The sequence below is a fragment of the Tachysurus fulvidraco genome, chromosome 13 (genome assembly GCF_022655615.1).
Source record: "Tachysurus fulvidraco isolate hzauxx_2018 chromosome 13, HZAU_PFXX_2.0, whole genome shotgun sequence".
Classification (NCBI taxonomy): Eukaryota; Metazoa; Chordata; class Actinopteri; order Siluriformes; family Bagridae; genus Tachysurus; species Tachysurus fulvidraco.
In genome coordinates, this window is record NC_062530.1 from 3,869,897 (window position 1) to 3,882,750 (window position 12,854).

Consider the following 12,854-nt stretch of genomic DNA (forward strand, 5'->3'; position numbering starts at 1 on the left):
CACACACACACACACACACACACACACAGAGACAAACACACTGGGCTGACGTCATTGTTTTATCTCATTAGGTATTGGACGTGCTGCGCTCTCTCTGTGTGTGTAACGGCGTGGCTGTGAGGTCCAACCAGAACCTCATCACAGAAAATCTGCTACCACGTCGTGATCTTTTGCTCCAGACCAACATCGTAAATTACAGCACCAGGTAGAACGCCATGTCGTGATGTGATTGTGCCATTGTGTGTCATTCTGGGTAAGGATGTCTGCTAAATGCCAGATGATGGATCGGGGCACAAATCTTCAACAGCTTGGAGTTTAACATTTTGGCTTTTTAATTTAGCATTCAGTCTTCAGTGCAGAGTGCATTAGGAACTACAGCATTGTTAATCTGATTGTTCATTTCAGACTCATCTCGAACACTTTCTTGTGCGTTAATGTGCGTTATTGTGCAACAAATTCTCTTCGATGATTAAACATGTCATCCGCTTTTCTTCGACTTACCTGTTTTTCTTTTTCCTCACAGTGTTAGACCCAATATCTTCCTCGGAACATGTGAGGGCTCGACCCAGTACAAGAAGTGGTACTACGAGATGATCGTGGACTACGTGGAGCCTTTTGTGACGGCTCAGGCTAGTCATTTGCGTGTTGGCTGGGCGCTAACAGAAGGATACAGTCCGTACCCTGGAGGAGGAGAAGGCTGGGGAGGCAATGGAGTTGGTGATGATCTTTACTCCTATGGATTTGATGGACATCACCTGTGGTCAGGTGAGTCTAGATGACTTGAAGGTTCCTATGATATCCTTCTGGAGTTGATTAGTTTTATATGAATTATAAATCTTGTTCCTAGGTCATGTGGCTCGTCAGGTAGCATCACCCAATCAGCACATGCTGGCAGCTGATGATGTTGTAAGCTGCTGTCTGGATTTGAGCGTGCCCAGTATCTCTTTCCGAATCAATGGGCATCCTGTTCAGGGCATGTTTGAGAATTTCAATTTGGACGGCCTCTTCTTCCCTGTTATTAGTCTCTCCGCTGGGGTCAAGTAAGAAAATTCTATTTCTTTTCGACTTTTTACAATTTGGGGATAAACTGGCGATTGAATTTTCGCTCATCGCTCTCTCTTTAACTGAAGCATGTTCTAACCTTCGTTAATGTTCCCAGAGCTCGATTTTTATTGGGTGGCCGTCACGGTGAATTTAAGTTCCTCCCTCCACCTGGCTATGCACCGTGCTACGAGGCTCTCCTACCAAGAGAGAGGATGCGTATCGAGCCCATCAAAGAGTACATGCATGATTTTAATGGAGTCCGAAACCTCCTGGGCCCCACGCAGTCCCTCACACACACCTCATTCACACCATGTCCTGTGGACACCGCTCAGGTGCTTCACCCACACTTTCATCCATCTCTCCTTCTCTGTGTCAAGTACTCATTACTCTACATATTTCTCAGAACTTTCAGTGCTTTTATTAAACAGTTTTTTTCTGCTTGTGTGTTGAGGTAGATCGTCCTGCCCCCTCACTTAGAACGCATCAGAGAAAAACTGGCTGAAAATATCCATGAGCTGTGGTCTGTCACTCGTATCGAGCAAGGATGGACCTACGGTGCAGTAAGTAACACTCTATCTTTTCCTCATACCCTACATTCACAACTATTCCTTCATACGTCGTCTTCTCTTTACGACAGTTCCGTGATGATAATAAAAAACTACACCCGTGCCTGGTGGACTTCCTGAGCCTTCCAGAACCTGAGAGAAACTACAACTTGCAGATGTCTGGAGAAACTTTAAAGTGAATCATCGTTTTTACTTCCCTTCCATTTAACGATCTCAATCTTTTGCTGTTTTTTCTCATTTAAAATATTTATTATTTGTTTCTACTCTGTTGCTTTCTTTTCGCTGTGAAATTCCTCAGGACGCTCCTGGCTCTGGGCTGCCATGTGGGGATGGGAGATGAGAAAGCAGAAGAAAATCTGAAGAAGATCAAGCTGCCAAAAACGTATGTTGTGAAGAAGAAATCAGGCTGATTTTTACAAATGCCACAAAGAATTAAACATCACACAGCTTTAAACGTTAGCATGCCAATGGAAATAGACTTATGGGTCATTTTTATTCAGTATAAATAAACGAATGGTTTTCTGGCTGGGAGTCTGATGTAAAGTGAGTCACGATGTGTGTTTGTCCCGTTATTGATAACCTTACTCTGAATTTTAATGCTTGAAAATAAACACCTACAAATATTAGATGCTTATGAACAAACACTTAGAGCATCTCAGAGAGCAGAAGCAGGTTTGATATCAGCATTTACTTTGACGATAGAACCATTTGTGTGACAAAAAAATAAAAAATAATTGTGTGTTTTCTACAAATATATCACCCTCAGTAGGCTTGGGGAAAAAAAATACTTGAAATAAAAAACTACAAATTTTTTAAAGCTTTCTTAAAATTCTAAACTTAAGTAAATATTTTTAGTAAATTTTTCTTTAAAAATGTTTCTGTTTCTATAGCAACAACTTATATAGCGGGTGCTTCCCTTAACCTAACTCTAACAAACTGTATTCTTCGTATTAAATATGAACTCTATCACTTTTCCCCTGGACACCTTGGAAAACAAACTACGGAGGTCGACATGCAAGTGTGGTCAATGTGGTGTATGAATTTATATATGAAAATATAACAAACCATATTTCTTACTTTTTATTGCCTCTTCCTGTCTCTCTGTCAGGTATGTGATGAGCAGTGGATACAAACCAGCGCCTCTGGATCTCAGCCATGTGAAACTGACTCCCAACCAGAACCAGCTGGTAGAGAAGCTGGCAGAGAACGGGCACAACGTGTGGGCACGAGACCGCGTGAGGCAGGGTTGGACTTACAGCATCGTACAGGTAGTATTTAGCACTTAATTACACTAATTACACTCATTCATAAATTTTTCTTCAATTAAATATAAATATCATATTTGAAATTGTACATTTGAGGCCCTGGGGATCTTCTGGTGTGTCTAATGCACTATGTACCACTGTTATTTATTTATTTATTTATTTATTTATTTATTTGAGGTAGCAAATCCTCACATGTTTACTTTCTGTGTAAAAGGAATAGTTGATTTAAAGATATCAGAAATTATGAATAACTTTTGGTGGATTATGTGGAAAAAGTCTTCATCCTTTCGCTCTTGCTCACACACTCAGGATATTTTGAATAAACGGAACCCTCGCCTGGTACCGTACGTCTTGCTGGATGAAAAAACCAAGAAAACCAACAGAGACAGTGTGAACAACGCCGTACGCACCCTTATCGGCTACGGATACAACATCGAGCCACCAGACCAGGAGAGCAGTAAGTACTGATAAAGCTCATAGAATGTCCTCGTTTTTTAGACCTTGCTGACCGTGCAAGCAAGCATTACACACAAAACCTACACACACACACACACATACCACACACACACACACACACATACCACACACACTGCACACAGATATTTTAGTGACTTACCGTTCTTAGGCCAATAATACAGTATAATCTACACTACGACAATAAGGTAAAAAAAATCAAAGTTATTAATAACAATTTTTTTTATTAATTTATGATAAAATTTAAATAAATTAAAATTAATAAAATTAATGAATTTAAAATAGTGTCTGTTAAAAATAAATAAAAAAGGTTAACTTATTAACTTATTAAGTTAACGTATTTAAGTCTTGTTTAACTCCTGTGATGGGAAGACAGCCATGCTAGCATTTCCCTACAGTATGTGTCATGCAGTGTACAGTTATGTGTGATGAATAAAATTAGAATTTGAATTTGTTAATATTTACTAAGAATATTTAATATGGCACTTTAAGGGTTGGGGTTTTTTTCAGGGTTCCCTCTGTGTACAAAGGGTTCCTCCTCCTGTCCAAAGACATGTATCATAAGCTGAAGGGCATCTGTGAATATTCAGTGGTGTGTGTGTGTGTGTGTGTGTGTGTGTGTGTGTGTGTGTGTGTGTGTGTGTGTGTGTGTGTGTGTGTGTGTGTGTGTGTGTGTGTGTGTGGGATTGCACCATGTGATGGGGCAACATGCCAACCCAGGGTGCTAGGGATAGGCTTTAGGTTTCCTAAAACACTGTTTAGGAAAAGTGGTACAGAAAATGGATGGATGAATGTATGGATGGATGGATGGATGGATGGGTGGATGCACAGATGGATGCATGGATGAATGGGTGGATGTATGATGGATGCATGGATGGAGTCAGACATCAAGGGTTTAGTGCATAAAACTGAATAGAAAATATTATATTTGTTTTCATCTTGTTGTCTGGTCTTGGGCTTGTTCTATTACCTTAACTTCCTGGTTCTCATTCCTCTAGGCGGCCACTCCTTGGAAAGCGGGCGAGGGGTTAAGGTGCGAATCTTCAGGGCGGAGAAGCAGTACGCTGTGACTTCAGGGAAATGGTACTTTGAGTTTGAGGCAGTGACGACGGGAGAGATGAGGGTGGGCTGGGCTCGACCGAACGTACGTGCAGGCACCGAACTCGGAGCTGACGACCTGGCTTACGTCTTCAACGGAAACAGGGTATGTCGTGGTTTACATCATGCCTTTTGTCCTTGCTCCATGGGGCTATTAATGTTTCCTAATAGTTATACTATATGTAGATGACCATAGATAATCACCAGTCATTATAATTACACCACAGTCCTGATGAACCCGGTAATTAAACTCAAATCATAACACGATACGTAACATGATTTTTAGTAACACATTTTTAAATGCAATCGTTGACAAATGTTGTTATTGGACAATCTTTGTGTTATCTGCCTTAAACTGGAACTGTGAAACTTGTAAACTTGTAAAGTGCAATTTGACCTGAAGTAAGATGACTGAACAATCGAAGAATACAAGAGATCCCACAGGAAACACACTATATGTATATAAAACAAATTCTACAATCATGATTTATTAATTTCTTAACACATTTACAGCATTTAGCAGACACCCTTATCCAGAGTGACTTACAACTGAGCAACACTCAGGGGCCCAGCAGTGGCAGCTTAGTGGAAGTGGGGTTTGAACCAATGACCTTCTGATCAGTAGCCCAACACCTTAACCACTGAGCTAGGTGACTAATAGGTGACTTTATTTTGAAAACGTCATGAAACAGAATACTGTTTTTTGTTTTCAAGGATAAAATAAATGAGTTAAGGTGAGTTTGCTTTATTACAGTTAGTGAAAAGTGAAAGTGACATGACATACGGCTAAGTACGGTGACCCATACTCGTTCTCTGCTTTTAACCCATCCAAAGTGCGCGCACACACACAGCAGTGAACACACCCCCAGAGCAGTGGGCAGCCATTTTATTTTGGGGGGTTGGTTCGGTGAATTGCTCAAGGGCACCTCAGTCGTGGCCGGCCCGAGACTCGAACCCACAACCTTAGGGTTGGTAGTCAAACTCTCTAACCATTAGACCATGACTTCCCCCTTGGTTTTCGCATATTATGAGCCTGGGGTCAGAGCACAGGTTCAGCCATCGTGCGGCGCACCTGGTGAGGTTAAAGGCCTTGCTCGAGGACCCAACGTAGATGTCGCAGCAGCTTGTGGGCTTGAACCCTGAACTTCTGATTAGGAACCCAGCGCCTGGACCGCTGGACCATCACGTCCTCACTGTATGAGGATATACACTGTATGAGTTACACTGTATGTTAACGTTCATGACATATTCATGGTAATGAATGTGATTAAATCCACTAAACCAAACCCAGCATTTGTCCATGTTTATCCAAACTGTGATGATGGGCATATGAGAGATCTAGCTGCTGAAAAAGATATTCATGTATTAAAGTTGTATAGATTTTGTTCCCAGGCTCAACGCTGGCACATCGGAAACGAGCCGTTCGGTCGCCAGTGGCAGTCAGGAGATGTGGTGGGCTGCATGATTGACCTGGTAGAGATGAACATCATGTTTACTCTGAACGGAGAGATGCTGATCAGTGACTCTGGATCTGAGATGGCCTTCAAGGACATTGAGATTGGAGATGGTGAGCTGGATCAAGTCCCCCCGATAACTGGGATTTAAATCATTTGCAGGAAGTGGATGCAGGAAGTCGATTTGTCAGCATTAGTTATCCTTCTTTTTGTGGCTTTTTTTAATCCGTATGATTCTTTCATTGGCATCTTAGTGGATTTATACAAATGTAGCATTCATTTTTAATTATACATCATTTTACTGAATCTTAGCTCATTAATCCAATCCTTTCCTCCTCACATGTCTTGTTTCTTGTCTGCCAGGGTTCATTCCTGTGTGTGCACTGGGCCTGTCTCAGGTGGGCCGCATCAACCTGGGACAGAACGTTAGCAGCCTGCGCTATTTCGCCATTTGTGGATTGCAGGAAGGATTTGAACCGTTTGCCATCAACATGAAGAGAGACATCACCATGTGGTTCAGCAAGAGTCTGCCTCAGTTCATCCCAGTGCCTACTAACCACAATCACATCGAGGTCTGGACTTTCATTTTGAATAAATTGTTATAATAATTCATGGTAAAATATCGAAAGTAACAGACACGTCTAAATAGTGCCAAAAAAAAATCTCAATTAATTGCAAAAACGTGTCGATAAATATATTTTATCAGGAATATCAAAGGATATTACTGTATCTGTATATTTCCTGAATATATTCAAATTTGTCTGTAAGTTTCTATTTATTTTAAGCTTCTTAAGAAATTGTGTTGTTTGTTTTTCATGTTAAGGATTTATTTGTGGAAAATTATCGCAAAATTCTTCCAACAAAATAATACATTTCTTCAAAATTCTTCCAACATATTCAAATGAGGAACAGTGTATATAAATAAGTTTCATAATCTTATATTTGGTTTTATTGTAATCCACAAAAAAGAAAGTTAAATTAAACTGGACTATATTCAAGATATTTGCATTTGCTAAGATGTCATTTTTTTAAGTTAGCTAGCTAGCTAGGTAATGCCACCTGCTAACTAGCCTTAAATAAGCAATAAATAAGATAGTTATCAAGGGGCAGATTTACACATAATAAATCTATAATAAGTCCATTATAAAGTTATAGATTTTACATGTCTGTTAATCTTTTTATTAGTTTAGCTACAGTAAGTAACAGCATTTGATAAACTGTGGTGTTGTGCTAGCATTTGATAAACTGTGGTGTTGTGCTAGCATTTGATAAATTGTGGTGTTGTGCTAGCATTTGATAAACTGTGGTGTTGTGCTAGTTAGACATACAGTTTGTTTGTTCTTTAGCCAGGTTTTAAAAATAGAATGCAATCATATGCTATCTCGTTAATTGATGTCACGCAAGTGTGTGTGTTCAGTTGTATAAACTGACATACATTGGATCGTGAGATTGTTTTGAACGTTTTTGCAAGTAATGTTTACATTTCCCAGGTGTCTCGTGTGGATGGCACGGTGGACAGCGCCCCCTGTATGAAACTCACCCACAAAACTTTTGGGTCCCAGAACGCCAACACAGACATGCTGTTCCTGAGGTTAAGCTTGCCTATCGAGTTCCATGAGACTTTCAAAGTCCAGGCAGGCACCACACCCCTGACTCGAGCTCTAACCATTCCAGAGGACGAAGTGCTGGAGGTGGATCCTGACTCTGAATACGAAGTGCTGAAGAAGTCGGCGAGCAAGAAGGAACAGGAAGAGAAGGAGAAGGAGCCGTCTGGGCCCAGAGACATAACTGGTATCAAGGAGAATGAAAAGGACACTGCCTCAGAAAAAGGCAAAAAGAAAGGGTGAGAATAGACTAGTGACTCAGAATGTTCTTTTACACAGTAAGCCACTATATTAATTTGTATATGAAATAGAAAGTTCACCCTGATCATTTTCATTTACCTTGCTGTTCCTTGCCCCGAATACAAGAATGAAACAAATTCAAATTTTATTTGTCATGTACACAATGTGTGACTGGTGAATTGGGTACAAAATGTTTTTCATATATTCGATTAAGTTTATCTAAAGAACATTTTTAGGTTGATCACTCCATCTCTGTTTTTTTCTTCATTCTCAGTTTCCTGTTTAAAGCTAAGAAGGCTGCCCTGACCGCTCCTCCTCCTCCTCCCCCTGTTGTGCCTCGCCTGGTACGGGACGTAGTCCCGGATGATCGCGATGACCCTGAGATCATTCTCAATACCACTACGGTGAGACTTTCAAACACCTACAGTTTGTTCGATTCAGATGTTTTTTGAATTTTTTTTAAATGAAAATAATTTTCACTCCAGAGAGCACTAAGTCTAACTTAAAGCATCTGTAAAATTATTTACATTACTGAGAAATATTCTGGACTACAAGAGTATAATAATAGAAGTACAATAATAATAATTTCATACATTTTAGAATAGTAATCTGATAATAAATAGTTAATAAATAAAATAGTTGTTTTTGACTAGCTAGCTAAGAAGTATGGTGTTGTGCTATTTTGACATAGGAATTGTCATGGAAAGCAACAATTTGCACTTTATATTGTCATTTTTCTAGAAATCCAATAACAGTTTAATGCAAAATAACCTGGGCCATATTTGACTAGTATTATACAGTATGTTGTTTTACAGCATCTCAAGAAAATCTCCTTAACTGGAAACATGCTAATTATATTACTGTTTAAAATATTTCATGATCAATTATTTGAGTCAATGAGACTTATAAAATCTCTCTCTCTCTCTCTCTCTCTCTCTCTCTCTCTCTCTCTCTCTGTTGCTGTCTGTCTGTTCAGTATTATTACTCAGTGCGGATCTTTGCTGGTCAGGAGCCCGGTGGTGTTTGGGTTGGCTGGGTCACCCCTGACTTCCACCAGTACGATCCGAGCTTTGACCTCTTTAAAGTTCGCAATGTCACAGTGACTGTAGGTGATGACAAGGGCAACATACATGACAGGTGAGGACTGACAGCAAGGGGTTTGAGCATCTTATAGTGACTTTGGACATCAAAAACAGAACCAAAATAAAAATACAGAGAATGACTTGCTACGTTAGCCTTTTCTAGTGAGTTGATCATTTTGAAATAAATGGGTACTCATGATGTCTTAAATTTTTCCTAGAGTATCAGTGAGCTACTTTATAAACTTCAGAGTTTGACTCGAGACATATTGTGTCAGGTTGATATGGTTTTATGTCATCTCCTGTTCATAACATCAGCATCAAAAGAAGCAACTGCTACATGGTGTGGGGAGGCGACTTAATCAGCGGTTCTCAGCAGCGCTTCAGCCAGGAGGATCTGGTGGTTGGCTGTTTGGTTGACTTGGCTACTGGCCTTATGACTTTCATGGCCAATGGAAAGGAGATCAACACCTTTTACCAGGTGAGATTGAAGCTTTACATTTTTTTGAAGCTAGTGTTTAAGAGAGAGCGTGTCGATTTCCTTTCTTGCTGTTATATGTGACACTGGTGACTTCTGGTAAATAAACTACAACGTTATCCATGTAAATAGCTTTAACACTAGTAGAAATCTTAAAACGACTTGGATAGTTTAAAACCTTTGACTGTTAAGTTTCCATTAGTTTTAGGCAATCTCTTTTCAGGACTTTTTTCCAGAACATCCAGCAAAAGTAAGAACAATTCGTTACAACTGCTGGCATTAGCATTACCGTGTACCTCAAATATAAGTGCAAAATCAGTGAACATTAGTGTTCCGTCAGCTGATATTCCATATCTGTGATTCCATAACTTTTGCCATCTTGAGGACATTTAATATACTGAAGAAGATGCCTTTATTATTATTGCCACACATGTAATTCTTTTCTTTGCATGTCCCAGCTGAGGAAGTTGGGGTCCGAGTGCAGGGCAGCTTGGTGTTGCTGGAGCTTGAACCCCAAACTTCCAATCAACAACCAACTCACTTAACCGCTTGAGCTCTGACTGCCCCTGTCTCACATTGTCTTATTCTCTAGGTGTTTCCATAACTGTGAAGTGATCCAAAGTGTTGTGTTGTTGCACATAACCACATACAATGTGTGATTTCTGTCTCAGGTGGAGCCCAACACCAAGCTTTTCCCTGCCGTGTTTGTTCAGCCCTTCAGCCAGAACATGCTGCAGTTTGAGCTGGGAAAGCTGAAGGTTAGATCTCCTCCACATCCTCTCACTCCTCTCTGTTCCTTTAGCACTACTCTATTATCTAATTCGTTATATAATGCACCGGTTATTTACTGCACAAAAAAGATCTTTTTCCACTCTGCTGTTATTCATCTGTTCTTTACTCACCCTTGAACTGATGAACCTGCTGAAAACTAAAGTCTCTTGGCTTGGTTTTGCTGGACGATTTGAAATCTGAAGATATTCACAGACATAACGATGCACTTATCTTCTTCCTCTCTCTCTTTCTCTCTGTTAGAACATTATGCCTCTCTCAGCGGCCATGTTTCGCAGTGAAAGGAAGAACCCCGTACCTCAGTGTCCTCCTCGTCTGGATGTTGAGATGCTCACGCCGGTTATATGGAGTCGAGTCCCAAACCACTTCTTGAAGCATGAAGTGGGTAAAGTGAACGAGAGGCACGGCTGGATGGTAGAATGCACTGAACCACTCACCATGATGGCGCTGCACATCCCTGAAGAGAACAGGTCAGAGAAAGGGACACAAATAAGCCTGACCCTAGACTAATCACACTCTTTAGAATTTAGCTGCTAGTTTGAATATTTCAGTTTGCAATCAGTTTGCAATCATTAGTACACTCTAATTAGTACCTGTGCTCTGTAGAATTATAAAAGGCAAGTAACTTACAGAATGAACTAGTCACCCGGTATTAGTTAACTAGCTAAAATATTAAATGTTTAAATCTTCATGCAGCCTCAGTTTTAAGCTAGCCTAATAACTTTAGCTAGCTAGCTAAAATACAGGTACAGAGCTACACCTTCACAAGGGCTTAACTTTAAGCACAGTCCTGATGATGAGGAGTGTCCGGTGCCAGAAGAAGTCTGAGAATATCTCCAGATGTTCCACAGTGACCTCTTGAATCACTGTGGTGAGTCGTAAACTGTCTCCTCGTCCTCAACCGATCGCTAAGGATGATAAAGCTATTCTCGTGACTTATCGTGAGAATATTGTGGCTATTTCTTGACTGACTTGTGTGTTATTGTTAGATTTTACACTTATTCTTCTTTGCTGACACCTACACCTTCACAAGGGCTTATTTAGTGCCTAAAGTTGGCAGATCATTAGTATGTGAGCTGATGTGTGATGTATGAGTACAAATTTCCTCAGAAGCTCAGAAATATAAAATTATTGTATATTTGGAATTAAAAAAAAATTAACCCATTGTAATTTGTGACTAGTCTCTCATTGCTGCAGCCCAGGTTTGATTTCCAGGCAGGGAACCGATCTAGCCACTGAGGGGATTCCTCTTAGTGCCATAAACCTGGATAAAATGAGAGGGTTCTCTCATCGGGAAGGGTAGCTGGTATAAATCCTGTGTCAGAATAAAAAAATCTGATCAACAACAACATAATTTGTGACTAGTGTGTGATATTCGTGTAAAAAAATTCGTGTTAACCTAGAAGACCTTAGATTTTTATAAACCATATGTTCTTCTTTATTATTCAGATGTATTGATGTTCTGGAGTTGTCAGAGCACCTGGACCTGCTGAAGTTCCACTATCACACTCTGATGCTGTATTGTGCTGTGTGTGCACTGGGAAACAACCGTGTGGCCCATGCTCTCTGCAGCCACGTGGATGAGTCGCAGCTTTTCTACGCCATCGAGAACACGTACCTGCCTGGGCCTCTGCGTATCGGCTACTACGACCTGCTCATCAGCATTCACCTAGAGTCGGCCAAGCGCAACCGTCTGGGCACTAACCGCGAGTTTATCGTGCCCATGACGAAGGAGACGCTCAGTATCACTCTGTATCCAGACACCGAACAAGCCCATGATCTGCCAGGTGTGGGTCTGACCACCTGCCTCAGGCCCAAACTCCACTTCTCACCTATTAACTTTGTAGGCACTGATCCAGACCTTTACACGCTGAGCCCTATCTTCCCACTGCAGGTAAGATATGTGGCAGTATCCCGTGTCGAGCATGTGGAGCATCGGTGTTGGAGTGCCGTTGAAGCATTCTAGCAACTAGTGTATCGGGAATCATAGACCTGTGTATCTGTATTAGTTTTAATGCTTTTGCAATGTTTATATTTAAATAGCTTACTTAAGACCTAAATAAATGTCTACTGTGATTATCTATAAAGCACTAACTGCGATACAATGTCCTATAGGAACTAAAAACCAAGTCTCTGTGCATGCTAACTGAGGCCGTAATGGACGGCAGTCAGGCCATGCGTGATCCGGTAGGAGGCAGCGTCGAGTTCCACTTTGTGCCCATCCTCAAACTCATCAGCACTCTCCTTATCATGGGAATCTTCAACGATGATGACGTCAAGCACATCCTAAAGATGATCGACCCAAACGTCTTCAGCTCGGCCAAAAAGAAAGCCTCAGAAGAGGAAGAAGAAGGGGAAAAGGAGGAAGCTACAACTCAAGAGAAAGGAGAGGAAACCAAAGCGAAGGAGGAGGCCAAGGAGGGAGATGCGGAGCTGCTGGACGAAGGAGTAGGAGAAGAGGAAGAGGATGAGGAGCTGAAAGCACTTAAGAAGGAGGAAGGAGCAGAGGGAGATGAGACAGAGAAGGCAGAGGAGGAGCAGAAGGATGGACAAAAGGTTGATGGAGAAAAAGCAGAGGAGGAGAAAGAGGCTGAGGAGGGAGAAGAAGACGGAGAAGAGAAAGAAGAGGATGCACCAGAGGAAGGACTGTTGCAAATGAAGCTTCCTGAGTCAGTCAAACTGCAGGTGAGCTTTACTACTGCTACTACTGCAAGTATAGACACTACTTCTATGGTTGCTGCTACATCTTTCTCTCTCTTGCTC

At 41.0% G+C, this 12,854-nt stretch overlaps 1 protein-coding gene across 19 annotated transcripts in view; it reads left to right on the top strand.

Annotated features, from left to right (window-relative positions):
* LOC113650773 (ryanodine receptor 1-like) overlaps positions 1–12,854 on the top strand; it is a 101,991-nt gene that overhangs the window by 32,957 nt on the left and 56,180 nt on the right. For all 19 annotated transcript variants that reach the window (XM_047822342.1, XM_047822341.1, XM_047822347.1 and 16 more), the window contains 20 exons: positions 72–205; positions 524–765; positions 848–1,040; positions 1,160–1,376; positions 1,500–1,604; positions 1,682–1,785; positions 1,909–1,992; positions 2,719–2,878; positions 3,185–3,332; positions 4,348–4,553; positions 5,840–6,014; positions 6,265–6,473; positions 7,392–7,744; positions 8,020–8,149; positions 8,722–8,882; positions 9,143–9,305; positions 9,974–10,060; positions 10,335–10,561; positions 11,541–11,985; positions 12,207–12,776. In XM_047822342.1, coding sequence (XP_047678298.1) covers positions 72–205; positions 524–765; positions 848–1,040; positions 1,160–1,376; positions 1,500–1,604; positions 1,682–1,785; positions 1,909–1,992; positions 2,719–2,878; positions 3,185–3,332; positions 4,348–4,553; positions 5,840–6,014; positions 6,265–6,473; positions 7,392–7,744; positions 8,020–8,149; positions 8,722–8,882; positions 9,143–9,305; positions 9,974–10,060; positions 10,335–10,561; positions 11,541–11,985; positions 12,207–12,776 — 4,113 coding nt within the window. The remainder of the gene's footprint in view (positions 1–71; positions 206–523; positions 766–847; positions 1,041–1,159; positions 1,377–1,499; positions 1,605–1,681; positions 1,786–1,908; positions 1,993–2,718; positions 2,879–3,184; positions 3,333–4,347; positions 4,554–5,839; positions 6,015–6,264; positions 6,474–7,391; positions 7,745–8,019; positions 8,150–8,721; positions 8,883–9,142; positions 9,306–9,973; positions 10,061–10,334; positions 10,562–11,540; positions 11,986–12,206; positions 12,777–12,854) is intronic.